Source organism: Filicampus tigris, chromosome 2 (genome assembly GCF_054856515.1).
Source record: "Filicampus tigris isolate MCC_2025a chromosome 2, RoL_Ftig_1.0, whole genome shotgun sequence".
NCBI lineage: Eukaryota > Metazoa > Chordata > Actinopteri > Syngnathiformes > Syngnathidae > Filicampus > Filicampus tigris.
Window position 1 is genome coordinate 1,175,512 of NC_141218.1, and position 26,272 is coordinate 1,201,783.

Genomic DNA, 26,272 nt, shown 5'->3' on the forward strand with positions numbered 1-26,272 from the left:
CAGGACTCTCTGTGTTTTTGGAGAAGGGGTGTCCCAAGTCAGACAGGTAGAGCAAATGCACTCACAAATGAATCCGGTCTTCACAAATACGCTTCCTAATGAATTACTTCACCTCATTAGTCTTTCATAGCAACCTTATTACGCCAGGAGTCAGATGGATCCAGTTGGCACGGGCGACAGAATGAGGTTCGCCCCGGGCTACCATGGCAACCGTGTGAGTACTTAGATATAATTGTGTGGTGTGACAAATGCCGATTTTCAAATGATAAAGCATTACCCTGCTGTAAACGTGTTCAAGCTTAATGCATTTTTTTAATTGATACAATATATGTACAGCCACGTTCATCAATGCAGTGAGTCGCACCTTTACACCTGTACACCGTTCCAGTTGCGAATCTATATATTTTGAAATGGGTTTAAATCGTAGTCACAGATAGAATTGCCATTGTGGTGGCGCAGCATGAGAGACAGACAGGGAACTGTTGTAACCAAAACAAACAACAACAACAAAAAATCAACTTTCACCGCAGCCACTCCCATCCCCAAATGTAACTGTGCTTTGTACATTCTCGTCCCTGCTCATCCCCTTTCCTAAACTCAGCGGGCCTCAGGTGCTATTTACTCATGGCCTCCAGTGACGACGGGCCCCTTTCCTCAAATTCCACGCCGTGGCATAAGTGCTTCCTTCCCCCACCCCCTAAACCCCAATTACAAAGTTCCCTCAGTCCCATCCCCCAAAGCCTTTGCATCCCACCATCCATCAGCTATTCCCTTCTTCCAGGCCTCTATCGCAGCCATCTGGTTGACCCGCCTGCCTCCGAAAAAGCGCGGCCGCATATCAGTTCCCCGCAGCGCTGTGCGCAAAGCCGTTTCCCGGCAACATGCAGCGGTCATGATGGGGCATGTTGCCAGACAGTCCCTTTTGGACTGCACTAAGCTCACTTTTGACATCTCCAGAGTTCAAGCAGACAGGCAAGAAAAGGAAGGCTGAGGTTGAACCAGGGCGGAACAATTCATCCAATACAAATTGACATCACAATGTCGTAGAATGCAGTTTTCAAATCACCAAGGCTGCATTTTGGGGAAGTGGGGCCTGCTTCATTTTTGGCGGTCGGTAGACTTTATTTTGATATACGTAACGGTATATGCATACCGTTTTATTTATTTCGATACTGTCCAGATAAATTCAGTGCATAAGAAAAGCAGTCCACATGTTTACATCTTTTTAAAAAGTACATGGGAAGAGGACCTTGAAAAAATAATTGCATACTAAATCGCAATATTCAGGAAAAAATAAATGACAATTACCCTAAAGCCTCTTTCTTAATCGTCCAGCCCTAGTTTGAACCATCACTACTACAATCATTACTGAAGAATCGGTGCCCTAGATATCTTGAAAATAGAATTTGCATGTTTTTAAATGTACAGTTTCTGTTACAAAGTGAATAAAAATGAGCCCCAGATGTTATTTACAGGAAATGTATAATACAGGTTTACAGTTAGAAGCTTAGCGATTCAACACTTTGACTCTACAAAGTTACCAGACGCACTTTTGGCTTGTTTTATCCTGAACGGTGTGACCAAAGTGGTCGGAGTAAAACGACTTTGCACGTTCAGGGTGCTCCCACGCCATCTTCTTTCCTGTCTGCTTGGACTCACATTTCCATTCCACCATGTGTTATTGACATTTATACAAATATGCAGAGGTACATAAAAGTATTCAAAACAAAAAAAAGGACAATCAAACACCTCATAAGTCTTAATTAAGCATGAGTGGTATTGTGTAAGGGGGATAAATAACATAATTGCAGCATTATTATGACAAAATCCATGTGGGGAAAATGCTGTAGTTTGCCTACTTGTGTTTATTGCTCGATTGGATGGCACGTGGGCAGGATTTTTCCCAAATAGTAGCGTTTTTGACAAAATATCGCCACAGAAGGAATACAAATGCAGCAGTCACTGTCACATTTGGCATTGGATTCCCACTTCTAAAAAAAAAAAAAAAGCCATTGGTCAGTATGAGACATACATCATGCAATGACGTCTTGAGTAAATGCTGATGAGCGTCTGGAATACACATTTTGCCTGTATTCCTCACAGAAAACAAACAAAAGAGCAATCAAAACCTGTGCTGTAATACAAGACACGGTTGTGCTACAAGTGCTGAAGTGTTCTTGGCACCTGTGGCCTCAGTCCAGAGTGAGTCCTTTAAGTTGTGTTGGCCACAGTCAAGCAAGCGCCTCACCGGAGGTGGAGAGAAAGAGGGAGTCCATGTCCTCCTCGTTGCAGCATAACCCCCAACACCCCCCCAACCCACTGTTTTTCTTTTTTTTTTTTTAACTCCTCCCTCGCCCTCTTCAGAAGGTGGAACATTCCACGTCGCGGTCTTCTTAGAAGACGCAACTGATTCATAGGACAGGTTGCCTCAAGTTAAACACAAAATGGTGGCCGTAGAGCTATTTACAACCTCGTGTTTATCACTTCTTGCCATCCCCCCTAAAGGAAATCAAATGACCGAAAAAAACTGCATGTCAGCATTTTACATTCATGCCTATGGGCGCTCACCCCCTTGACATCATCAGAGTAAAAACTCACACAACATCTGTACATTTGTGCTGTTTCTGATTGTGAAGGAGAAACCTCTGTACTGATCTGTACTAAACAGTTGGATTTGATTGTGGGCCACTGCGGAGAAGTTTTAACTTTGGCAGTCTGTGCCTTCGTGCCTGCTAGTAGTGAAGGTCCTTGGGGCCTAAAGCACTCAAGTAAACGGGCCCCCTCGTACAGGAGGGGCCTCGATGCAGCATACCTTCTAAACCAAAAGGGGAGAAAAAAAAAAAACAGAACAAATCACAGAAGGTGCGATTGTACACACTTTGAGCGAAGTTGCATATAGAACTGTTTCTACATTCTACTAAGAATTGGTTGAAGTAGTAAACAGACATTTAAAAAAAAAAAAAAAAAATCATACTTAGTGCACTTTAGGATTCCGAATTGCCTTGTAACTAACATGCCATGCAAACCACTTCCACTTCCTCCTGCTTGTTTTCACTCATTATCAAAAACCGTGTTCACTCCAAATTGTGTGCTCTGAGTAAATCCCCGTTACAATTTGAGAAAGACATTCCATGCAATTCTTTCACATTATGTAAAGAAAGTCATATATATGTCTCTATATAATTATATATAGCAGGCATATATAAATATATATGAATCATTTGTTTTCTATAAATGTTTTTTTTTTGTTTTTTGTTTTAATTCCAGGGCACACCGGCTACACGGGCATGCTGCATTGCATTGCTTTTGCATTCAGCGTTTTGGTTGGCTGGCAGGCGAGATGTCATCCGGGGCAGTGTTGCATTGGGTTAGTCTCCACACACACAAATCGGGAGCGAATGTGTGAATGCGTGTGTGTGTGTGTGTAGTGGGGGCGAGCGAGAGAGGGTTTAGGTTCTAGGGGGCCCCGACAAGCTTCCAAATGACGTAATCAAAGCAGTGCAGCAAGGCTCTGTGGCTCATGCAGAAAATGGTGGGAAATTGCTGAGGCCGGGGACAAGGAAGGTCAAAGGTTTTCGGGGGAGGGTGAAGGGTCTCGGCCCAGGGTTGCAGACGGACTCATTAAACGGGAGGTGGGAAGACGAGGAAGGTCATGTGGTGAGGTTTCAGAGTATTCTACCGCACCTACTCCCTCCTTAGTTGCGTTTTACAAAAGATATGATGATACTTGTTGGGTAATGAACATTGCTGGCTTTGCTATGTAAAAAGAAGGAAAGATTTGTCGCTATTGCTAGTTGTCACGTCATGAAACGACAGGGATTTCCTAGGTGTGATTTTCCATTTTGGGTTAGTACGTCTGCCTTGCAGTTCTCTTGCTCCGGGTCCTCCGCCTTGCCGGCCAACCTGCAAACTCCGCACAGGAAGGCCAGCGCTGTGAGGCAGACGCGCTAAACCATAACCCCATGTCGCTGATGGTTTATAAAAGAAAATGTATGAAATATATATTCCTGTATCCGTACCTTCAGATTCTTGTCACCTGCTCCACCTCTTGACAAAGTGAGGTGGAAATTAGCTTTGTTGCCTTTGTGTGCTAAACGTATGTGTCATACTTTGCTGGTAACACAGAAGGTGTGTGCTATGTTTGGTTCAAAGTGTGTGAAACTCCGCCCTTCCTGGTACCTCGACCTATCACAGAGAGCACGGCTCGAGGGACAGAAAGCAAAATTGGGGGAGAAGGACAAGTGGCAAGATGCAATGTGGGGCCACAGCGATTCAAGTGAATCCGCAAATGGCAAAAATGTTCAAATAGTACTGTAGATGCCACTGCTCAAAATGTTCATTTAAACCTCAAATATTGGCTTGGGTCAGGGTTACGGTTGGTCTCGGTTTCATCTTTATCGCTTCTGAATTGCGTTATGTTTGATTCGTATTTATGTTCAGCACTTTTATCTTCGCTATCTGTCGAAAACTCAACAAATCGGAGTTGAGTTGAGTCTCGTAGTGGCAGAATTTGTGAGTCGGTGACCGAACGAGGGTCAACTTCCACAAGCAAAAAAAAAAAAAAATGCTGGGTTGTTTTGGTGACCCACTCGTTGGGTAGCTGTGTGTTTTGAGCAGATTGGGTTACTTTTGCTGAAGGCTGCGGTAATTCTTTTGACAAAGCAGTTTTGGTTGAAGATTAAATTTGGGCGGGCTCAAGAGCTGGAGCTGGTCGCCATTTTGGAAATGTTATAGTTTGCTGATGTTGAAGTAAATTTCATTTAACACTCTTAGAAAACACTGGGCGCGGCTGTCAGAAAATTGTGGTCAGAAAATGAGTGTTCTTTTGAACCACAGCTATACTAATACAAGTGACAACCCACTTTTGGGCAGCTTTAACTCATTTGTATGTGTCGCGTTAACCCCTTGTTGGATCAAAATCTTGATCCAACTTGCTGGGTCAAATCCTCAAATCAATGCGCTGGTTATAAATAACCCAGCATTTCATTGGCTTGGTCCCATTTGGACACAGGGCTGGGTTCGATTTTTCACCCAGTCTGGGTTACTTTTAACCCAGCAGTTTTATAAGAGTACATATATCTTTCTCATTGGCTGTGCTACAACATGGCGTCTTGTGTACGTGTATGTCCATGGACAATGCGCTCATAGGCCCCGCCCCCACCCCGTTCCAGTGATTAATGGGGCTATTGATCATAGCGGAGTCTTGTCAGCAATGGGATGTAGAAGTGCAGCCACTAATTTCCACTGGGAACGATACCAAAACAAATTCATCATCATAAAAAAATGGAGAGAAAACAATGAAATGTGGAAATGTCAAACAATATGACAAAAAACAACAACAACGGAAGTACTAAGCGATGGTAAATGTTAGTGACTTGAAAGTAAGTGATTATGTCAAATCCAATAAATAAAAGCTGTCAGAGGAGAGGAGGGGGCGGTCACTCACTCTCTCGTTCTCTCTCTCTCTCTCTCTCTCTGTCCCTCTCTCCTCCATCTCTCGCTACCTCTCACTCCTCACGGATCTGCAGGCGGTACCGGCTGTACCGGATCTGGAAGAAGAGCCGCTCGGCCGCCGAGCGGCTCATGCCGGGCAGCCTGTAGTCCTCGCTCTGGCCCGTTCGGCGGAAGCCCAGCGACTCGTACAGCTTGTGGGCGGCCATCTTGACCGCCGTGGTTCCCAGGACCACCGCCGCATAGTTGTTGCGTACGGCGAACTCCAGAACGCGCCGACCCAGGGCCTTGGCGATGCCTTTGCCGCGGTAGCGGGAATCCACCGACATGCGCCGCAGCTCCACCGCGTTGTCGTCCTCGCGGCCTTGCGCCGCCACGATGCCCACCACACGGCCGTCCAGCACTGCTACCCAGAAACAGGAGCCTGGAAGGCAGAGGTGGCAAAATGCTTTTCATCCATTCCAACCTCACAAAAAAAAACACTACAAAAAATGTTGGAATGCATTTTTTAGTAAGGTCAATAGCTCTCTATAAAATTGTACGTCATAAAAACATACAGTATTGACTGCTGCTCCTTCTGGTGTGTGCACCTTGGCCACCTGCGAGCAGTACAATACAGACGCTCACTCCTCACTAATGTTGGTCATTCTTCGCACAGGATCAAGGAGACATGCCTGTGAGTATTGCTATGTTGCACTCTGTTGTTTGTGTTTAAATATCCAATGCTAAAAGTATTACCCCCAGGAGAAGAGTGTTGAAAAAAATCGTGATTCCACGGCTTGAAAGTTTTTTTTGCACGCATTTAAAAAAACAAAAAAAAAAAACAACAACGACGTACAAATGACCAGTTATAAGGCAAACTAATGTAATAATCAACTACGAAGTCATTTGGGAAATTATTTGCAAAACCAACGATTGGCTTGAGCAGAACAAAGTGTAAACTATCCATTTGACCTGGATATTGTAAATATACTGCATTCACTTTGATAATAAATAGTTGTAATTCAGTCTCCATGAAATGAGGAGATCGAAAAGCCTCGCATCAGTTCCCCAAAATATTTCAACCTCCTCCCGCATGGCTCCTCTGTAGGTCTTAGTTGATAAAAAGATGTGCCTCTACACGCCGGATCATATTTGCTTCCGTAAACGCTGCTGCGTGACATCATGCTCCGTCACATCACGGATGTGTTACAGCCACATTAGGAGTTGCATTTGTTTTTGCAATGCCAACGACTTCATAAAAAGATCGGATTTAACAAAAAATCCGAAGTGCAAGGGCATTACACGCTTTTGTGTGAACGTAGCCTTAGATGCTATTGAGCGACATCTAGCTGCCGGAATGAAAACTACATGTAAATGTCATCTTCCGCACCTCGCCCTCATTTCCGCCGACTGCTTTGAAATCAGCAGTAAATTCTGCCATTGCGAATTCTTCGAACACCAAAACATCAATGCTATTTATGAGCCCATCTATGCTCTTTTGTATTGTTTGTTAGCATTAAGATAAGCGGCCTTACTTTCTCTCTTTTTCTCTGCTACTCTTCTTAAACCTTCTCTTTTTTCTTTTCATTGTTTTCTTTTTCCTTCCATTCCAGCTTTTTTCTTCCTTTCTTCTTCCTCTCTTTTTCACCTTTACGCGCCTTTTCAAATGTTTCTCTTCTTTTTTTCTTTTTTCTCTCCCCAACATGTTCTTTTCCCTCTTCAGCTTTTTTCTCTTCCATTTTCAATTTCTTTTTGTCTTCCTTTCCCCCATTGTTTTTCTTTCTTGTTTTTCTCCTTTTTTTTACTTGTTCCCTTTCTTTTTTCTCTTCCCATTTTCTCTCCTATTCCTCCCTTTTTCTTGCTTCACTCCTTGAGATTTTTTCTTCTTTCTTTTTTCACATTTTACATCCTTTTTCTTTTTCCCTTCCCTTTTTCCTTTTATGCTTTCCTTCCCAACTGCTAGTTTAATATTTTCCTTTTCTCTTTTTTCCTTTCTTTCTTTGTGCCATTTTCACCTTTGTCTTTCCCTTTTATTTCTTTACGTTCCCTCTTTGCCTCTTACTCCTCTTCAACTTCTGTTCTCTTTTTCCTTTTTTAGTTTAACCTTTTTTTCTCTATTTTTTTTCCGCCTTTTGGCTTTATTTTTACCCATCCCTTGCTCCCCCCGCTCCCTTTTTAGCCCCCCCCCCCCCCCCCCCCCCCCCACACACACACAAGGAATGATGCTGCAGTATTGTGTGCATTTTTCTAGAGTGGAAGACGGTGTTGCTCCAATAATGCCCTCCTGACCATCTCCCTGGCAGGAGCCAATGCCAGGAATGGGAACAGGCAGAAAAATGCATGCGTCCTCTTGTTTCTCAGACGCACGCACGCACGCACACACATGCACGGTCTGCCACTCGAGCTGAAGAGTGTCATCACGTCAAAGCTTCCTGACATCACAGCTTTTAAGTAAGCCACCGATTGAAGCGACTGCCTGCTCTTGAACGCAAAACAAATTCACTGTCCTTCAATGCTTCCTACTGCCACTTTCTCCCGTCCATGTCTGCTGTTAGGAGACAAATGGAAGGCTCTGGAGTCTTGAAAGGATCCATTATGGCTGCGAGGGAATACATCCTGAGCAAGGGAGGGGAGGATGGAGACGAGAGAAGAGGGGGAGGGGACGTTGTGAATACTGATGATCGCCGAGCAAGAAAGAAATCCGAGGGAGGAAGACGGTGAGTGACAAAAAAAGAAAAGAGCAGAGCGCATCTCTCCATCCGTCCGTCACACATGGCCGCGCCCCCTTTCCTCCTTTCGCCGCCCGTCACGGATCGTATGGAAGCATTTTACACACACGCTCCACTTGACTGTGTGCATGCCGCTGTTCACCGGTGCGACCGGTCAATGGGCTTCGCGGGGGCTGGGTTGTTGGGGTTTTTTTACGCCAGGAGGCAGGAAGTGCTTTTAATTCAATTTAATAAACACAAGAAGGCCTGGTACTCATTCACTGAATTGTTAAAGGCAGAGTTGATTCAAAGCAAGTGGACGAATAAAGCAACAAGGTGGACGTGTTGCAACATATTGGAGTTACTTAACAGGCTTGTATTAAGAATAGCATCTCAGTGGTTGCCATGGCGATTCCACATGAAGGTTATTATCGTAAATGAAAAGGAACGAAATAACACAATAAATAAACACTGTTTATTTTCTTATGGTTCTGTTCCGTTTTAATCAGCAAAGTTGCTGCCATGTTAAAAGGCACTGTTAGGAAAGAATCTGTTCAGGTACATACATGTACATTTACAGTTCAAAATCCTTCTGTAAATGCAGTACATATCTCATTTTTCCACATGGATAGGTGCGGCTTATAGCCCGGAAAATACGGTGCTCACAAGAATGTCCGAGGAGAATACGTGGGCAAGCTAGCGTTGACCGAGATGAACAAGTATGCCGAAGTGGCTATATTTAATGAGACACCATTGCAGGTGTGGAGAGTTCAGGAAGTTTTATTGTGGTCATTAATGATGGAATTTTTTTTTTGGGGGGGGGGGGGGGGATGATTTATCCTGGTCTCATTTTTAGTCATCTTAAGACTTGTTACATAGTCAACAAATTGAAGTCCTCGCATATTGAAAGTGTGCATGCGTGTGAGAGAGAGAGAGAGAGAGAGAGAGATGTCCCTACTTCAGCCAAGCAACGGCTTTTTCTTGATCTTAAGGAAGAGACGCTGCTCCGGAGATGTGGTTGTTGTGTTTCTGCGCCCAAGATGACCACAGTCCGCACACAGAGAAGATGCGCTGGACAAGAGCTTGTTGTGAGGCAGGGCCACGGATGATCGAGATCCAGGGCCACGGGGGCCATTTGGATAGACAGCCGCTTTTGCTCTCCACACCTGCAATGGTGTCTCATTAAATATATCCACTTTGGCATACTTGTTCATCTCGGTCAACGCTAGCTTGCCCACGTTTTCTCTTGTGAGTACGTCTTCTAAGATATACTTATCCATGTGGGGATTTTCCCCTTGAGCAATATGCCGCCCATCCGTGACAATGCTTTTACTTTTGTCTGAGATGCAGTCATGATCAAAATAATTGCAAATGGGGCTCTGGCGTTTTCTCCCGACCTTGGCCATTATGCTACTGTTTTCTTTTTGTTTTCTACGCCGCGTTACATCACTTCGGACGTCGAGATGCCGTGCGGCTGTACAACTGTCGTAAAACCGGCAGCGCTGTGTTTTACATTTGAAATGATCACACAACGCTTCCAAAGACGTAAACAAAGGACATTTCTGCTAACGTTTATCCTCTCTGAAAACTTGTTTCCATTGTTTTCTTGTCTCTCCTTTCAACTTTTTTACCTTCCTACTCAATTTGATATTCTTTCCTCTTTTTCATTCCTTTTTTTTTGTTGCCCCCTTCTTCGCTTGTTTTCACTTTTTTTATTTTTGTCCCTCCCACTCTACTTGAAGCTTCTCATTTTCTTTTTTTTTTGAAAGGCTATCACACTACAAAAGTGTCAGAATGTTGCGGGCGAATTTGATACAACCGCGAAAACATAATGAGACTTTGCCTATCCTTTTGCAGATGTTCATTAATCCAACACTTGCGGGACTTTCAGCCGCCCTCCCTCCCTCCCTCCTTCTCTCGCTCAAAGCGCTCACACTGGCGGCCTTAAAATGAAGCCTTCATTAAACAGAGTGAGCGTGTATCACACAAAGCCATTAAGGCTTTAGCTCATTCTATTATATGATCCTCGTCTGCGCTGGGCCGCTCCCGAGTGATGAGAACTCTTCGGGCTATTTGCGGCAAACGTTATTGTTATTAACGCCACCCTTGACTGACAATCATTGATTGCGTGATCAACCTATGTGGCGTTTACTGCTCCCGCGGCGTGGGGAAGGAGATGAAGACATTTGGGCCACTTGAGTGGAACTACTTTACAAAAGCATTGTCCAGTTTTGACAACTCTGTGACTTTTTCCTCTCTCTCCCGGCTTTTAATTCCTGCTAAGATCGGGCAACATGAGCAGAATCTTTTTCACATTAGGACAAGAAAGGAAACCAGTGGAAGGCCATGAGGGACTCAATCGCGCTGGAAACCTTTGACCTAAGGTATGTTTTTCCAAATATTTGCCTTGAGTTGTGAATCACAAAGGCAAGTTGGATCTGTACTTTCACGAAGAAATGCTAAATGTAGTCATTAAGACGTATTCATTTTTGGTCCTTCCCATGTCACAAGTCCATTTTTATGTCACCCCAATAAACTCCTGAACTCAAACCATCCTCATGGGGGCAAATAGCTGCAAAACTGACGTTGAAATGCTCCCTCCCCACCAGTTCACTTTACATTGTGCAAGAGCAATGGTGCTTGAACCCCGAGCTAGGCAGTTCTTCCTCCTCACGATAGGATCAATGGTGATGCTGATCCCCCCCCTCCCAAACCTCCTCCCGTCATGCCTTCAAGAAAGAGTGGGGGGAAGGAAAAAGAAAAAATGCTGGGAGGAGGGGCAGCGTATTGGCCGTGCACGTGTTAGTGCAGGGTTTTTTTCCTTTATTCTAAAATTCTGGTCCCCAGAACAGCCCCCCCCAAGTCTTACCTGCGGGCTTCATGTAATAAGCTTCTATGTCAGCCATGTCCGTGTGCAAGGCGTGGTCCAAGTAACTGTGGATGACTTTGCCGCTGTAGTAGTAGCGCGCGCCCATGAGTGCCAGCGGCGCACAGCAGGTCAGCGCCAGCGATTTGGTCACCAAAAAACACATGACTGCAGAGAAATGGCAGAAAAACAAACGACACCCGTCAGAAGAAAAAATCACACGCGTCAGACATAGAAAGACGCCAAATCCATCCATCTAGTTTCTAGAATGCTTGAACACTGAAGAGTAAAATTCCACCTCAAATAATGAGCAGCTGAATGCATACCAGTGTTGAAAGCAAACACTTCACCCCCCCCCCCCCCCCGCCTTTGACACATGGTCTAACCCATGGGTCAATTTTACTAAGGCCAACCATCCATCACCTTTTTACAGCTCTTGCCCTTTTCAAGGTAAACTTTCACCTCAATTGATGAACAGTGTAATGCACGGGTGTCAAAACGACGGCCCGAGGGCCATTCGCGGCCCACCGTCCACTGTCTAGCGGCCCGAGGCTCAGATGCTCCAATTCACAATTGACGCGGCCCATGTCATTGGACTGCGTTGCGCTACTTACTTTTCTACATGAGGTGGTAAGCCGAGCAAGAGAAGAAATTCATTCTTATCTCTCACTTCCTTGTTCTCTGCGAATAACACGTGTCTCAAATAGTAACAAAGTATTTTCATAATGCCTCGACGAAAAAAGACAATCTAGTTACAGTAGCAAATAGAAAGAATGGCGACTGTTTGCGTTACTTTCTGCTCCATGTCAAGGTCACTTTTAGGACAGAATGTGCTTGTTTTCCGTCTGAATGTGAAGCTGAAGTCATTCTGCTGCCGTCGCTGCTTCGTGCGGGAGCCGATATGTTCGAGTGGCTTGCAGTACACCAAACATTCTGGAAAATCCTCCACTTGTTTGCTTCATCACCTTTTTTGTGAGAAATAAATACAACGTATACAAACAGAATATATAATTGCCGAGCATTTTCATACCTACACTGACAGATTGTTTTGGGTGTCTAAATAATTTCAAAGAGTCTCTTGCATTCTTGGAGTTTTCTGCAAGCGGCCCTTGGAAGAAAGTTTGACCACTCCTGGTCTAATGTCTTCCATTATTGAAGACAACCCCTTTTGAAACATGGCCTAACCCAGGGGTGCCCAGCGTGTTTTAGATGTTGCCCCCCTCCACACACCTGATGAGGATCGTTATCAGGCAGCTCAGAGCTTGCTGGTGAGCTGATCACTTGAATCAGGTGTGTTGGAGGAGGGAGACATCGAAAAAAGGCCGGACAGGAGCTCTGGTGGACCGCGCTTGGACAGCCAAGGCTCATTTTTGCTTGGGCTGCCCAACCATCCTTTTAGATCGTGCTTGCCCTCGTTCAAGTAAACTTCTACCTTGAATTATGAACATCCAGATACATTCCAGTGTTAAAAAGTACCCGCTTTATCCCCTCTCTTGACACAAGGTCCAGCCCATTGGTCAATTTAGCAAAGGCCATCCAGCTATCCCATTTTTATAGCGCTTGAACTTCCACCTCAAATGATAAGCACCATCATGCATGTTGGAAGCAATCTTTTTTTTTCCCTGTTGCCCCATGTCCCCACCATGGTTCTGTTGTGCTTAGACTGCCCATCAATTTGTATTTTCATCTTTTATGCTGATGAAATAGTGGGTACATAGCAGTGTTGTAAAACATCCTGTATTACCCCGCCTCTTGACACACAGTTTAATCCATGGATCCATTTTTCTTTGGCTGTCCATATAAGATGGCTTTGAGGAAGCCATGTTGGAGTAAGTGTGGGGGGCAAAGGAACATGAGCAAGGCTTTGGAGCTGTGGATTGAGGGGCGGTGGGCTGATTTTTTTTTGGGGGGGGGGGGGTGGTCCAAATTCTCTCATTCATTCCAGACGAGGCCCGCGTTGTCGCCTCAACGAGCAGCTTGCCTGGCCGCCGGTTACCGCGCATGCGCAGTGCGGGCGCCCATGCCTTTTGTTGCCGGTGTTGCAACACATTTCCACTCAGTGCATCAAGCACCTGTGGAATCTTTCGGGTTTCACCTGCGGTCGCATGCAAAAAAAAAGGCCGAACGGGATTGAGGGCTTGACATACCTGTGAGAAGCGCGTACAAAAGCTGGGTTTGCGGTTGCTGGCCGAGCCCCCGAAACGCCGTGTTGGGTATCCTCTCCGTGATGCCCTCGTAAAAGATGCGCCGCACCTCCTCCTGGTCGCCGCGCTCGAACTCGCGGATGAAAACCGCGTCCCGCCTCGCGTCCTTGGCCTCGCCGGACGCGGACGCGGACGACGAAGAGGACGAGGCGGCGCTCCACATCATGGGCTCCTTTTTGCTCCCGGGTATAGCATCGTGTTCGTCCGCAACTATTTTAGTCTCGCAAACCATTTTGGGAGGCGAACAATGCATGCAAGTGGCCGCCGAGTAGACCCCCCCCTCCCCCCAACGTGTACGGCGCAGCTTTTCCTTCCAAAACAAATCTGAAAAGCAAAAATGAAAAGAAGAGACGATGGATGGGGAGAAGACGAAGGAGGAGGAGGAGGAGGAGGAGGCAGGGGGTTCTGCTGCAACCCTGAGCAATTGTGGCGACCAAGGCTCGCCGCTTTGCCACCAGCCCTATTTATAGGCGGGGCATGCAGGGCGTGTGGATGGAGGTCCGCTCGTCGCCGCGATTCGCGATTGGTGGAAGCCGTGAGATGCTGATGGAGGAGGAGAGACCCCTCTCGCTTTTCTATCGCATCCCTACCACGGCCAATGTGTGCGTATTTGGGTCGATATGAAAGGAAGGGAGGTGCATGGCGCTGCAAACTCCACATCCGTGACGATGCGTCAAACGGAACTTTGGCTTTAGAGGGAGCTGGCGAAGCGCGCGCGCGCGAACCCCCCAACCACCTCCTCCCTCACACACGCACACGCGCACCCCCCCCCCCCCCCCCCCCCACACACACACACACAGGAGGAGCTTTGATGCCCTCAAGTGGTTCCCGGTTGCGCATCCTCCACCGCTAGATGACTGGCGCACTGCAGTGATTCCACACCCCCGCGCCACTCCACCCAAAGAGCGGCAAGTAGGTAAGAGTGACGCCCCCTCCCCAGTCACACACACACAGCATAACCTTAACTCATTAACAATCGCAGTAAGTTTTACACTCATTGCAATGCAAAACTAGTTTGTGCTCTGCATGCGTGTCACCTGCAGTGCTGCCTCCTAGCGGACAAAGCGCCTTGACTGCACGGTCACCATGGCACACATGCTTTATGTAGCCACACACACCACATCGGCCACACGAAGTTTCACAACAAGAGCAATTTGGAGACTTCAATAAATCTAACCTATAGGTACGATTCGAACCTCAGAACCATAAGTGAGAAGTGCCAACCACAAGCCCAGATGCAACTCTTCCACACATGATGTTTTTCTAATAATCTTGAATGTGACCTTTGACTCATCTTGCAGCACCCCCGTGTGACTCTATTGACTCTCCCTTCAGACACTGTGGTATGTTCTTCTGTATAAGTAGATATTAAAACAGATGCCGTGCTTACTTGTAAACACTCTTAAACCGCCTGTAATGCAGTGGGTCAAATTGACCCATATGAAACTTCTACTTTGACTTGGTTAATTTCACATAACTACAATAAATTAGTTGACATATAATATATGTTTATTGGGACTGTTTGTTTTGGATGATTGCACACGTCCCGGGTCAAAATGACCCAAGGAACATTGTTGCACTTCCCGAGAATGGAACGAAACAGGGGAGCCTGAGTTGACGTTGAGCCTATCGTCAGGTGACTTTTGCAGTGTTCATCACATTCCATGGTACGAGTGTGACGTTGCCGCCTTCAGGCCAATGCATGTGGCGCTTGAGTTTTCCCGTTATACCTCCATTTATACAGCATTTGCCTTCAGAAGATCTCGCATCCATCCGGGAGGGAGAATGGCGCATCACTGCGACACAGCCGCCCCACTGCCTTGTCTACCGGCGCCTTCTAGTGGCCGACGTGAGGCATTGCAATTTGTCTTGAGTATTACAAATGGGAAAATTAGCAACTGAGCGTGTCTTCTTGTGCATAATTGCGACGACGTGTTTTCAATAAGCTACACTAAGACATTAGTCATAATTGCAGTAAATATCTGAAAGAATAACATTTTCAGGCTATAGATTTAACTAAATGCAATGAAAAATAGTACGAAGGCTACATTAGAAATGGTTGACGACATATTCTTACACCAAGCTAACATATGCTACTGCAGAAAAGTTATAATTCCAGTAAATATTTTTGTTTTAATATGACAAACACTTCTTTACTATGAATAAAACAACCACAATAATTACAGTAACTACGCACATTTTATTTGGACCCCCCACCCTCCCCCCTCCCAGCCAACCAAAAAAACATCGCAAAAACAAAATGCTCATGTTATTCAATTTGTACACTGACCTACATACAACAGTGACAGTAACACACACTTGCCACATTTGCCTCCATTACAAACTCTAAGTACCTCCAGGGAATGTTACAATACATTGTAGATAAACAGTTGTTACATATCAATATTTAGGCTAACATAAAATCCATACATACACTCTATGTTTACAAAAAGGTGCTGTGAAATCATGCTACAGTGCTGTGCTAAGGAAAGCCCAACAAATAGAAGTGGATTCTCTCACGTTTTCTTGCTTGAAACAAACAAACAAACAAAGAGGCAAACATGTCATTTCAATTCCGTATTTTAAATAACCATTTCCAAGCAAACTGGTCTACGGACGTGAGAAGAGCTTGAAATAAAAGTGTCCGCAGCGTTGGGAGTCAAACATCGCTGTACATGAGTATTTGGGAAGAACCGTCCGTCCGTGTTGTGAGGATTCAGCGCAGTGTTGCGGGCATGCAGTCGCAAAGAGCCCTCCTCTCCGCCCTCAGCACCAGCGTCTCCGTCTGCGCCACAAAAACACCACACAGGAATCAAAGCTATGGGAACATGTCGTTTTGATAGCATCCAAAGCAAGCTAACGCTAGCTAGCTCTAAAACAATGCGTGACATGTAATGTGATCAGTTATCAAAACAGTTAGTGTATATAAAGTGTGGTAGGGCTACAGCTATTTTTAAAATGGAGTATTCTACCAGTTAATGATAATTGGACAAAAACAGATTTTTATTAATACAAAATGGGTACATGCAGGTGCAATTTTTGCCCAACTGGAGTCCCCATCTTCAATGAGGGGTCCCCCCTTTGAATGTGCGTACCTTTAAAAGGCAGGACCAAGTCAGGGGAGTTACTTTACATAAGTTGAATCAGTACTTCTACTTTTACCAATTTTTTACAAAAGTATCAATGCTTCAACTTAAAGATGAAGTCAACCCCAAACATTTCTTTACCAAAATATTTTTATGAGCCTCCACTAGTCAAAACATGGCATTCTGATTAATATTGCATTTTTGGAATATGAGTTGAACAGCAAAATCCATCTGTTTTTTACCCACCGCAGGGGGCGGCCATTTTGCCACTTTTTGTCGACTGAAAATGATATTACAGTTGCTCGGGGCTCAAGTCACGACCAATCGCGGCTCACCTACTTTCTGAAGCTGAGCCATGATTAGTCTCGTGACCTGAGACCTGGGTAGTTGTGATGTCATTTTCAGGCAACAGAAGTAACAAAATGGCTGCCCCCGGAGATGGCTAAAAATGGGCGGGTTAACTCTTGTTCCACAAACGCAATATTGATCAGAATGCCTGGTTTCAACTAGTGGTCCTGCCGGGAACATACTCTTGAAAAAAAAATTGTTTGTGTTGATTCCCACTTTAAAGGTACAATCATAATATTAGGCGATATTGTTAAGCGATGAATGAAAATGGTCCTCCCTACCCTGGCGTCCAGGTTGAAAGCAGTCTTTTTTAGGTCCTGCAGGGCCCTCTGCATGAACTCAAAGGCATGGCAGTCGACGCATGGGCGACCTGGAAAAAGACAGCATTGCTTTATAATTCCTATATTTAGCTCATCCTGAATATTCAGAGTTGTCAGATCTCTTTCAGGGAAGGGATGTGTGTGTGGTGGTGGTGGGGGCGAGGGTGGCTAGGGCACTCTGTTTATGACATCACATGAGACATTTCGAGATTACGAACGGCCAAAAGTGTGTCTCATACAAATATTTACTGTAATTATAACTTAACTACTACACTGACATAGATTAGTGACAGACTATATGGCCGGAGTAAAAATATAGGTACAAGAAGACATACTAGTTTTTCTTATAGATATATTGACTGTAATGATGAATTTATTACTGCACTATCATAAATTAATGACAGACTATATGGCACAGCATATTAAGATGAAGTGGTCACGAGGCGTAAAAAGGTACTCAGTTACCGCCATACTTATTATTTGTCCTATTTGATCAGTTTATATATATAAGGCCGTGAAAGTGTTTTTCCGAAAATAGTTACTGTAATTAAAATGTACAAAAGTAATATTTACTGTAATTATGACTGCCGCTGCATTCGCAGAGGTTAGCGGCTAAAATTACGTCATCATTGCGAGGCAAATATAGGCACGCTCAGTTACCACCATACCATATTTTTTTTCATGACTGAAATTTTTTTTCCATTACAATATTTTACTTAAATAATATGTGTGAAGGACTCAGCCTTCACACAATAAGCCGTCAATTATTGATGTAGACTACGTACGACGCGTTCCGATTTACGGTATGATAAAAAAAAAAAAAATCGTGTTATGTCGCCATCGTAGGAACAGAAATCCGTCGTAAACTGAGAACTCTGGAGTTTATTAATCGGAACCGGCTCGCCATTGAGACCCACATAAGATCACGTACTTTCCGCGGGGATGACCGTCCCCGTCTCCCGGTCCACATCCGCAGCACCACCGCGGCACAGGACGAGCTGGGCCGCCAGCAGGAGCATCGCTGCCTGCATCAGACCTCCGCTTGCCATCATCCAGTACCTAGGCGGGTGGATTTCGGTTATTATTTGCACGGATGCAACAAAGCGTTGTATTCCGTTTACGTACCCCGAATCTGTCGACCGTATGTTTTTCGGAACACCAGGTCAGCGCGAGTTGCCCGTGGAGACGTTTGAAATTAATGTAGAGGTTGCGCATGCGCAGGGCTCGCCATGTTCCTTGAGGGCAAAACCGTACGACCTCAAACTAAAAATTGAGTATGCCGTGAGTAGACACAGTCTTATCTATCCGGGAACGAAAAACACTCTTTAAAGTTTACAATTCTCAATTCCCTTCTAATGTAAAGATGTAGTACATTTCAAGCAAATGTGGCAAAAGCACGCACACTCCAATGAATTAGAAGTACAGATACTTGTGTAAATTAAAGCAATTACTGGTAAAGGTCAAAGTGCTGGTTAACCTCTGCTTAAGTAAAAGAGGAAAAGTACCGCCCAGGTAAAAGTTAAATTTCTTATCAGACATATACAATACTAATTATGAAGACAAAGGCACAAATACATGTATTATATGGATCTTTATTCCATTCCAAAACAAAAACAATGGGTTTTATCCAGAGTCACCAATACAGTACACACACACACACACACAGTTATGTCAACAATGACGCAAGTTGTTTAAAATGACCTTTTTAATAAGTAAATGATGTCACAATGCTCTGCTAGTGATGACATGTCAGTTGACTAAAGGATTAAAGGGCTAATCATCTGCATAAATACTGTAGCCAACCAAGTACAAACAGAAATCAGTTGTAAAAGACGAAGGAGGACCACAACTGAAGTGATGCGTGCTAAAGTGAAGAAGCGCGGCGACGCCACTGGTATGTGTTGACTATTTATTGAATCTTTGTTTGTTATGTACACCAAATAGGCTGTGATGTTAGATAGAAATACTCATTTCTGCATGCTGAGTAATGGATAATGTTAATTATGTATGTATAAGATTTATAATATGCTGTCTCGCATTGTACATGTCAGAAGTAAGCTAGCTGACATTTGTTTGACGAAATGTGTTTTCGTTGAATGTTTTGTTTTTAAATACATCTTGCACAAAGGTTTAATAGTTGTTTTAGGTGTCGGTTTCACAGTAAACTTCAACTGTTACGTGTGTGTATTGTGGATTTGACTTTGTTACTTCCATCGCTGCTTCAGGTGTTGTCTGTGTGTCAAACTGCAAAAGTACCATTTCTGAAAACAAATAGTATCCTTTCAATGATGGCGAGGTATCGCAGTACTTTTCTATTAACGGTATACAGTACCTTGCAACTGCTTAATTCTGTTCTGTCAATAATGATCCCCGGTTCACATTCCTCCACATGGCTGGCTGTTTTCTTGAGTCCCAAAGAGCTCAAAATTGAAAAATTACCTCTCTCTGTTTACTCATTTTTACATGGTGTTGTCATCCAGGAGGTTAAATTAAGTAACAAGCCTATTTTGACAAAGTAAGGATTAAAAAGTACAGATCTTTTTTTTTTTTTCAAATATAGGGGGTAATAAGTAAACTGTCGTCAGAAAAATTGAAACTCAAGTAGGTCTACAGATACCCGAAAATCCACGTCATGTTTATTGGCTACAAAGCTGTACTTTTCCCCCTACTTTTCCCCCCCACCACTGATTTTAAGACCATAAATATTATTTATCCATCAAATAAACTCATTAATAACACATATTATATTTAAAATAAATGTGGAAATGACCGAGTACCCGTTTCGTTATTTTTTTTTTAATGTGAGCTTTTTCAAATTATGTGGAAATTAATTTCTGGTCTTTTCAAATACTATATACAGATTGGTGTAGTCCTTAGGGATAAATGTCCATTTTTTTTTTTTAACAAAACGCCAATATCGTTATGCAGTGGGTAATGTGAAATAATATAAGATTTGGCCTTCTGACGTTTTAAATAAAGTTTGACTAACTTTAAAAAAAAACAATGCATACGTGGGTACGCATGCGCACAACCCGCTATGTTAAAAACTAGACTGCACCTTAGTTTATCTTTACTTTATTTTTCATTTTTGCGGTACGGAATTAGTTAGATTGAATAAAGTGAAGTTCCCTGACGCCTTGTGGCGTAATAATAGTATGAATTAGTGCAAAAATACTTAAGTCTTGTTCAATGGCCTCCACACAGACGTGGGCGGGGTCCTGACTGCCGTTTCCTTAGTAGTCCATTAAAATGCCCGAACTCAAAACACTTCTTTTTCCAAGATGGCGTCGATGAAGGACAGCGACACTGGCTTGTGGCTTCACAACAAACTGGGCTCCACGGACGAGCTGTGGACGCCGCCGAGCATCGCGTCGCTCCTCACCGTGTCCGTCATCGACAACATACGCCTGTGCTTCGCGAGCTTGTCGCCGCCCGTCAAGCTCAAGTTGCTCCTCGGGATGCTGCATCTGCCCCGGCGGACCGTGGACGAGGTGGGCGCGCTTCAGCAACATCTTGTGACGTTTGCCTTCACTCGGCGCGGTTGTCGTAAAAGAAGAATACGTTGCTTTACTTTTACTCGCTTCTGCCGAACTCGTCGTTGCTATAGTATATCACCGCACTGCGAAAACACTAGTCAGCTACTTTAGCATTAGCACGCTAGCACAATCGATAACGAGCAGAATTAAGCAGAAAACCCGACGTTTTTCCCCGTTTACCGAGCCCGAGTCCTTCTTGCGAAATGAACGTTGACATGATCGAATCCAGCAGTTCTTGGCATTTATCACCGAACGTCTGCGGTTCTCCTTCAGACATTGTGACCAATTGGGGAAAAGACAGAACCGAGGGGGCGGTACCGTCCTTACAACCTTGTTTCCCAACCTTTATTGAGCCGAGGCACACGTTTTTAATTAGTAAAATCTCACGCCAAATTACACGTGACAAAAAGTGTACTGAAACACATGAGTGGGAAGTACTGTACTTTTTTTTCCTTTAAACTTTCCTGTATTTGAAAGCGTATTTGTACTTCCTTTTCAAAATAGGCTCGTCACCTTTTCAACTACTTGACAAGTTTAGTTAAAAATTACAGTTGGCGGAAAACATGCCTTTTTGTGGCATATTTTGATGCGATATCGCCACTAGAAACTGTGGTCAAAATGGATTCAAATTAGAGTAAGGCAGCAATATTTGGTTATTTCAAAATTGATCCCCTCGAACCTTTCATTTCAGTTGTTACTCTAGGAACCCCTTCGGTGATTGCTTGAGAAGTTTCAGTAAAAAAATAACTCCCAAAAACGTGTACATTTTGAAAGGGGTTCTCCACGTCGATGTGCCAAAATTCCCATGATGAAAAAAGACCCGTTCATTCCCAACGACACATTCATCATAACAGATTAACATCATTTTCATTCCAAATTCCAAATATTAATCTCATTCAATTCACCTTTTCAGCATTTCCACAATTCTCACCGAAAAGTCCTCATTTTTTCCACCAACATATTGCACATTTTATCACTAATTCAATTCCATCATTCGATACAATTCCATATTATTCCACATCATGTAATATCTTTCAATATCATTCATTATGATTTTCACCAAAATTGTTTCACATGCCATTCGAAAACTTCCCGTATCGTTCCACATATTTCACTTAATATCGTTCCATATCATTTGACGATTTCTTCTGTCGTTCAGCATTCACATGTAATTTCTAGTTCATAATGGAGTCTTCTTACAACATAACGCTTATTAATGGTCCTGCCAACATCACGTCACACACTTGGCCCCGCCTCCGAAAGGCACATATGTAACACATTTTTTCATGCTAAACCGTGACAAATAATGAGTTAATTTCTGAACCTTATGTCTGAAAAGCTGATTAATGCTAAAGGTTTGTTGTGTTTGCCAGATGAAGGAGGCCCTCTCGGAGATAATCCAGCTGGCCACGGTGGACTCTGAGCCGTGGGTGCTGATGGTCGCGGACATCCTCAAGTCCTTCCCAGAGACGGGCTCTCTCAATCTGGACTTGGAGGAGCAGAATCCAAACGTGCAGGACATCCTCGGCGAGCTCAGGGAGAAAGGCAAGCACTTTGAATCGGACTTGTGGGTGGGAGAGGTGATTTTGAAATCATTTTTGTTTCCGGTTGAATCGCTCTCGTAGTTGGGGAGTGCGAGGCGTCTACCATGCTTCCTTTGGAGTGCCAGTACCTGAACAAGAGCGCCTTGACCACACTGGTGGGACCCCTCACGCCCCCCGTCAAACATTTCCAGCTGAAGAGGAAGCCCAAGAGTGCCACCCTGCGAGCCGAGCTGCTGCAGAAATGTGACGCCTTCTCCTTCTGTTTGCCAAGCCGCTGTCGTGCATGGCGCTCAATGGATTTGGGGTTTGTCGGTTTGTCTTGTAGCCACAGAAACTGCACAGCAGCTGAAGAAGACCGCCGGCGTGCCTTTTCACGCCAAAGGGAGAGGTTTAGTCAAAAAGATTGACACCACCAGTAAGTGCCACGCCAAACGACACCGCTCGTAAAAGCTCAGATAAGAAATTCGGATCAAAAGCCCCGTTTGGGAATTTGGTTGCTCAGCTCCTTGTTAGCAACGTGTACAAAAACGGAATGTCCCTCGACCTCGGCGTGAGCAGTGAGGCGAGAGTCATGGCCACGACTTGGGTCGCAGTGGTCGCACGCATTTATTTGTTTCATTGCAGCCCCTCTCAAGGGGATCCCCAAGGCGCCCTTTCGCAGCCCCACAGCGCCGAGCATGTTCAGCCCGCCCAGCAACCGAACGCCCATTGCCCCGGCGCGCACACCCCTGCGCAAGGAGCGCGGCGTCAAGGTACCCGAGTTCCGCTGGTGGCAAGAGTGACAAGTTTGGGATTCCATTCTGCTTTTTGCTTCCCGCGCAGCTGCTGGATATCAAAGAGCTCAACATGGTCGGAGCCGGACGAGAGGCCAAAAGGCGCCGGAAAACTTTGGGTAACCGCTTTTCGCACCTGCTGCATCCCACAGTCCGGCCACGTGCTCTTGACTCTGGACCATCTGGAGACGTGAGGGAATCGGCGGTGCTCATGCATTCCTTTTTGTAGACACCGAAGCGGACGAGAAAGCGGCCAAAGAAGAAGCCGTGGTGGAGAACACCACGCCGGATTACGCCGCAGGCCTCGTCTCTGCACAGGTGACTTGAACGTCCTTTGGCACACGCACACATTCATTCTTATATTTACATAGACATGTGATCCTGATATTACAGAATTGTAGAGGAATTTGGGATTTGTTGTTTTGCAGCGTGACGCAGTGCAGCGTGATCGTGGCTGGCCCGTAGGCACATTTCTTGTCCATCCATTCCTTGGATTGGGAAAAAGCCAAACAAAACGCTTAACCAAAGGCTGCCAGTACACTTTACAAAAACAAACTTTTGTAACCTGTACTTGAAGGCAGCTCACACCAATCTGTATTTTGGTTGAAGCGGCACAATTCCATTTTTCAAATATGGAACGACAATATTGTAGAGTATCTGAACAGTTGAGCAGTAGGATTTGAGTTGGGGAAAAAAAATGAAAGTTGGTGAATCAAAAATGAACTCATTCATGACTATTAGCAGCCATTGTCGTCAAAGATGCATTTTCACGGGGCTGGCGGTGAGTGTGTTCATCGAAAATCATTTGGAATCGATTTTCGATTCTGACCAGTCAATGGAAGATTGGCACTTCTCACAACGGTACATAATGGCACTTGAGATGCTAGCACGTTTCCATTTCCAAGAGTTTGAAGCGGAATAGTTAATTGTGACATTGAACAGAAGCCGCTAATGAGCTCCGCGGCGTAATCGCGAGTGTGTTTCCGTTCCAGAAACTGGGGGCGCTGAACGAGAACCCGCTGCCGTCAACCAGCTACCTGCCGGCCACGCCCAGCATGGTTCCTTCCTCCTCCTACATTCCCAGCTCCGAGGCTCAGCCAGGTGAGCACAGCCGTCCTCCTTTGACCAGCCTCGCCACTTAGCGTGCGCTACTTGGTGTGCGCTACTTGGTGTGCGCCACTTGGCGTGCGCCACTTGGCGTGCGCCACTTGGCGTGCGCCACTTGGCGTGCGCCACTTGGCGTGCGCCACTTGGCGTGCGCCACTTGGCGTGCGCCACTTGGCGTGCGCCACTTGGCGTGCGCCACTTGGCGTGCGCCACTTGGCGTGCGCCACTTGGCGTGCGCCACTTGGCGTGCGCCACTTGGCGTGCGCCACTTGGCGTGCGCTACTTAGCGTGCGCTACTTAGCGTGCGCTCTTGCCTCCTCCAAAGCCAACGCGGGCGGGTCCGGCTGGGACGCGCTGCAGTCGGCCCGCCAACCGGAGGAGTCGGCGACGGCGGGCGCGGGCGCCCCCGCCGCCACCCTCCCGGGCCAGTACAAGCAGAGGACGCCCATGTACAACGCCAACCCGGCCGCGCCGGCCTCCCCCAGCACGCCGGCCTCCACTCCCGCCAGCAACGGGCCGGCGGCGGCCGCCACCGCCGGCCAGCCCGAGACGCCCGCTCAGCCTCCCGCCGCGCCTCAGACCCCGACGCCCGCCCCCGCGCCCACGCCGCCGCAACCTCAACCCAAAAAGAATCTCTCACTGACGGTAACGAGCGTCACGTCACGTGCGTGTTGCCGCGCGTCGGCGCCACCTTGACTCGTCTTTTCAATCGTCTTCGCAGAGGGACCAGATGTATGCAGCTCAGGAGATGTTCAAGACGGCCAACAAGGTCACCAGACCAGAGAAGGCCCTCATCTTGGGCTTCATGGCAGGATCCAGAGGTACGTCCGTTACCGGGGCGATGGCGCTTTGGGGTCGAGAGCCACGGCAAGATTCGGTCGGCGGCGTGGCGATCGGCGTGTCAATTGTGTTAAAAAAACGAAATGAAATCAATCAACGTTGAAAAAAAAGTATTTGCGGCGCTTAACGATTTGTATTTGAGTACCTTTGCTGTCAAACGCCGACGATGGATGACCGTACGTTAGGCATTACAGTGCTGCAAAGTTGTATTGAATACCATGTGGAAAGGGTGCATCTATTGAAAATGGAGATATTGTTCCTTCTATTCCAAGTGTGCCAGGAATATATCCCCCGCGATAAATGGGGATGGAAGTGGAGAGATGCAACGGTCTATTGAATAATGCTTGTCAAATGAATCAATTATTTTTAGGGCTGTCACTGTTGAATATTTTTCCAATCAATTCTCTGTATTATGCCATCTATGACCCGTATACAATTTAATTGTTGTTTGGTTGGCGCTGTTTCGTGATGAAAAAACAATTACGCAATATCACACGGGAGGAATTGATGTTGTCCTCAACAACCTTTTTGAAACTGATTCGGTTTCCGGTTCGGTCGCTGTTTTCCAAGCGGATATTTGCAAATGTCATATTTTGACGTCTGCTGTCACAAAAGGCAACAGAAATCCACCCATCGTTTTATAACCAATCAATCCTCTGGATAGCTTTTTTTAACGCAAGTGTCCAAATCCTCGGAATGTGGAGTCCTCGGTGAAAGCAGAGCGAGTATCTTTGCGCTGATTCAAAATCAAACATTTGCCTTGCTTAATTTGGAAAACAAGGCTCAGCGTCGTCGCCCGTTGTCCGATGTTTGCGAACAAACGAGTAACGGAATCTTAACCAAGTTGTGCGTGTATTTTCCGCACTGTCAGTTTGAAAGAATGTTTAATGTTGAGCAAAGGGATGGAAATGGCTGCCTGTCGATGAATCGCTTCCGAAAATAAGGCGTCCCTCCGTAACGGCCTGCGCTTTTTGTGTGGCAGAGAACCCGTGCCCGGAGCAGGGGGACATCATCCAGATCAAGCTGAGCGAGCACACGGAGGTGTTGCCCAAAGCGGACGGCACGGGCAGCACCACCATGCTGGTGGACACCGTCTTCGAAATGAACTACTCCACGGGTCAGTGGACCCGGCTGAAAAAGTACAAGCCCATCACCAACACCTCCTGAGAGGCGCAACAGGTGGACTCCACTCGCTCGCCACCACATTCGCTCACACTCACAAGTTGCCGTTGGGGCCCAAACGAGCACCCGGGGGGGAGGGTGGGGGGGACTCGAGGGGGTTGAGGGCGTGCCGGCAGCAGGAGAGAAGCTCCTTCCTCCTGCCTTCCTGCGTGCAGGCGCACCATTATCTTTGTATTGATTTGCCCTTCACTTTCAGTTCTGGCGGCGCTGTGAAAGTTTTGCGACACACCGCACGGTTCACGATGGCGCCGGTTTTGGTCATCCGCCTCCACCCGCCCCTTTCTTATTTTATTTTTTTTTCAGACAAACGGAAAGGAAATAAAAT

The 26,272-nt window shown here is 45.7% G+C and overlaps 4 protein-coding genes and 1 long non-coding RNA gene across 5 annotated transcripts; 2 read left to right on the forward strand and 3 right to left on the reverse strand.

The window, feature by feature from the left end:
• Positions 1–292: 292 nt before the first annotated feature.
• aspnat (aspartate N-acetyltransferase) lies at positions 293–13,772 on the reverse strand. The gene is made up of 3 exons (XM_086023826.1): positions 13,155–13,772; positions 11,011–11,175; positions 293–5,875 (listed from the first exon to the last, which is right to left on the reverse strand). Exons 1-3 carry the CDS (start codon positions 13,462–13,464, stop codon positions 5,508–5,510), a joined length of 843 nt encoding a protein of 280 aa, XP_085879952.1. The 5' UTR covers positions 13,465–13,772; the 3' UTR covers positions 293–5,507.
• On the forward strand, positions 5,525–13,942 carry LOC147150750 (uncharacterized). Its single transcript, XM_086023831.1, has 5 exons — positions 5,525–5,888; positions 6,110–6,127; positions 7,685–7,884; positions 7,989–8,150; positions 10,426–13,942. Exons 2-5 carry the CDS (start codon positions 6,122–6,124, stop codon positions 10,517–10,519), a joined length of 462 nt encoding a protein of 153 aa, XP_085879957.1. The 5' UTR covers positions 5,525–5,888; positions 6,110–6,121; the 3' UTR covers positions 10,520–13,942.
• Positions 13,943–15,435: 1,493 nt separating this feature from the next.
• nicol1 (NELL2 interacting cell ontogeny regulator 1) lies at positions 15,436–18,194 on the reverse strand. Its single transcript, XM_086023830.1, has 4 exons — positions 18,091–18,194; positions 17,897–18,024; positions 16,927–17,015; positions 15,436–15,996 (listed from the first exon to the last, which is right to left on the reverse strand). Exons 2-4 carry the CDS (start codon positions 18,015–18,017, stop codon positions 15,928–15,930), a joined length of 279 nt encoding a protein of 92 aa, XP_085879956.1. The 5' UTR covers positions 18,018–18,024; positions 18,091–18,194; the 3' UTR covers positions 15,436–15,927.
• On the forward strand, positions 17,556–26,038 carry nelfa (negative elongation factor complex member A). The gene is made up of 12 exons (XM_086023815.1): positions 17,556–18,859; positions 20,247–20,456; positions 21,875–22,046; positions 22,127–22,288; positions 22,371–22,460; positions 22,670–22,797; positions 22,868–22,937; positions 23,048–23,136; positions 23,811–23,919; positions 24,251–24,570; positions 24,647–24,746; positions 25,748–26,038. The coding sequence occupies exons 2-12, from the start codon at positions 20,247–20,249 to the stop codon at positions 25,930–25,932; spliced, it is 1,635 nt and encodes a 544-aa protein (XP_085879941.1). The 5' UTR covers positions 17,556–18,859; the 3' UTR covers positions 25,933–26,038.
• Positions 19,772–20,774, reverse strand: LOC147150753 (uncharacterized). The gene is made up of 2 exons (XR_015085729.1): positions 20,682–20,774; positions 19,772–20,491 (listed from the first exon to the last, which is right to left on the reverse strand). It is a non-coding gene; the product is annotated as an uncharacterized LOC147150753 (long non-coding RNA).
• Positions 26,039–26,272: the final 234 nt, after the last annotated feature.

Bases quoted from the DNA above. Each gene is read 5' to 3' on its own strand.
- LOC147150750 (XM_086023831.1), top strand. The intron at 7,885-7,988 runs GTAAGCCACCGA...GTCTGCTGTTAG, and splicing joins CCTGACATCACAGCTTTTAA to GAGACAAATGGAAGGCTCTG. The intron at 8,151-10,425 runs GTGAGTGACAAA...ATTCCTGCTAAG, and splicing joins AAATCCGAGGGAGGAAGACG to ATCGGGCAACATGAGCAGAA.
- aspnat (XM_086023826.1), bottom strand. From the start codon at position 13,464: ATGCATTGTTCGCCTCCCAAAATGGTTTGCGAGACTAAAATAGTTGCG. The intron at 11,176-13,154 runs GTATGTCAAGCC...ATTTCTCTGCAG, and splicing joins TTTGTACGCGCTTCTCACAG to TCATGTGTTTTTTGGTGACC. The intron at 5,876-11,010 runs GTAAGACTTGGG...TCTGCCTTCCAG, and splicing joins TTATTACATGAAGCCCGCAG to GCTCCTGTTTCTGGGTAGCA.
- nicol1 (XM_086023830.1), bottom strand. From the start codon at position 18,017: ATGATGGCAAGCGGAGGTCTGATGCAGGCAGCGATGCTCCTGCTGGCG. The intron at 17,016-17,896 runs GTACGTGATCTT...GTCTTTTTCCAG, and splicing joins GACGGTCATCCCCGCGGAAA to GTCGCCCATGCGTCGACTGC. The intron at 15,997-16,926 runs GTAGGGAGGACC...TTTGTGGCGCAG, and splicing joins CTTTCAACCTGGACGCCAGG to ACGGAGACGCTGGTGCTGAG.
- nelfa (XM_086023815.1), top strand. From the start codon at position 20,247: ATGGCGTCGATGAAGGACAGCGACACTGGCTTGTGGCTTCACAACAAA. The intron at 22,289-22,370 runs GTGACGCCTTCT...TTTGTCTTGTAG, and splicing joins AGCCGAGCTGCTGCAGAAAT to CCACAGAAACTGCACAGCAG. The intron at 24,747-25,747 runs GTACGTCCGTTA...TTTGTGTGGCAG, and splicing joins CTTCATGGCAGGATCCAGAG to AGAACCCGTGCCCGGAGCAG.